This window comes from Ursus maritimus, unplaced genomic scaffold, assembly GCF_017311325.1.
Source record: "Ursus maritimus isolate PB19 unplaced genomic scaffold, ASM1731132v1 scaffold_24, whole genome shotgun sequence".
In the NCBI taxonomy this organism is placed as follows: Eukaryota; Metazoa; Chordata; class Mammalia; order Carnivora; family Ursidae; genus Ursus; species Ursus maritimus.
Window position 1 is genome coordinate 12,159,618 of NW_024424897.1, and position 562 is coordinate 12,160,179.

Sequence of the window (562 nt, forward strand, 5' to 3'; positions counted from 1 at the left end):
TGAGCCTCCTTTCTGGAAAGAAAAGGAAGGGGGGAGGTAGGGAGAGAGAAAGGGGTATTGATCTAATCAAAACCAGATCTACCCAACATCAAAGCAAGAAAGTAAACAGGCTTTTCAACTCCTCAAATTCAAATCAAGCAACCCAGCTATCTGCGAGGTGCTCATCTAAAGTATCAGACGCTGCTTTTTCAAAGGCGAAATCCGAGCTCCCTGCACAATTGGGGGGGAGGGGCGGGGAAGGTGAGCTGGGAGCGCGGAGGGTGGGAGGTGGGGGCGGAGGGGCTTGGAAGGTGTAAGACTGAATCTTCCAAAAACCCCCTCAGCCGGGGCGCGCGCAGGGCAGCCTTGGCTCCGCACAGGCTCGGCTGCCCTTTCTCCCCCCTCCCCTCTGCTCCCCTCCCTCCCCTCCCCCCGATAGCATCAACTCGAAAGACGCGCACACGGAGCCGCTGGGCTGTGTGCAGGTGAAACCAATTTCGGTAAATTTCCCCACTCGGCTCTCGGCACAGATAACTCGAGCTCCAAACGTGCCCTTCCCCGGCATCTGGTTCCCATTCCCCCC

At 57.5% G+C, this 562-nt stretch overlaps 1 protein-coding gene across 1 annotated transcript in view; it reads right to left on the reverse strand.

Annotated features, from left to right (window-relative positions):
• Positions 1-133: 133 nt before the first annotated feature.
• Positions 134-562, reverse strand: part of LOC121105064 (axin-2-like) — a 1,257-nt gene continuing 828 nt past the window's right edge. The window contains exon 2 of the mRNA XM_040641211.1: positions 134-210. Within this exon, the coding sequence (XP_040497145.1) occupies positions 134-210 (77 nt within the window). The remainder of the gene's footprint in view (positions 211-562) is intronic.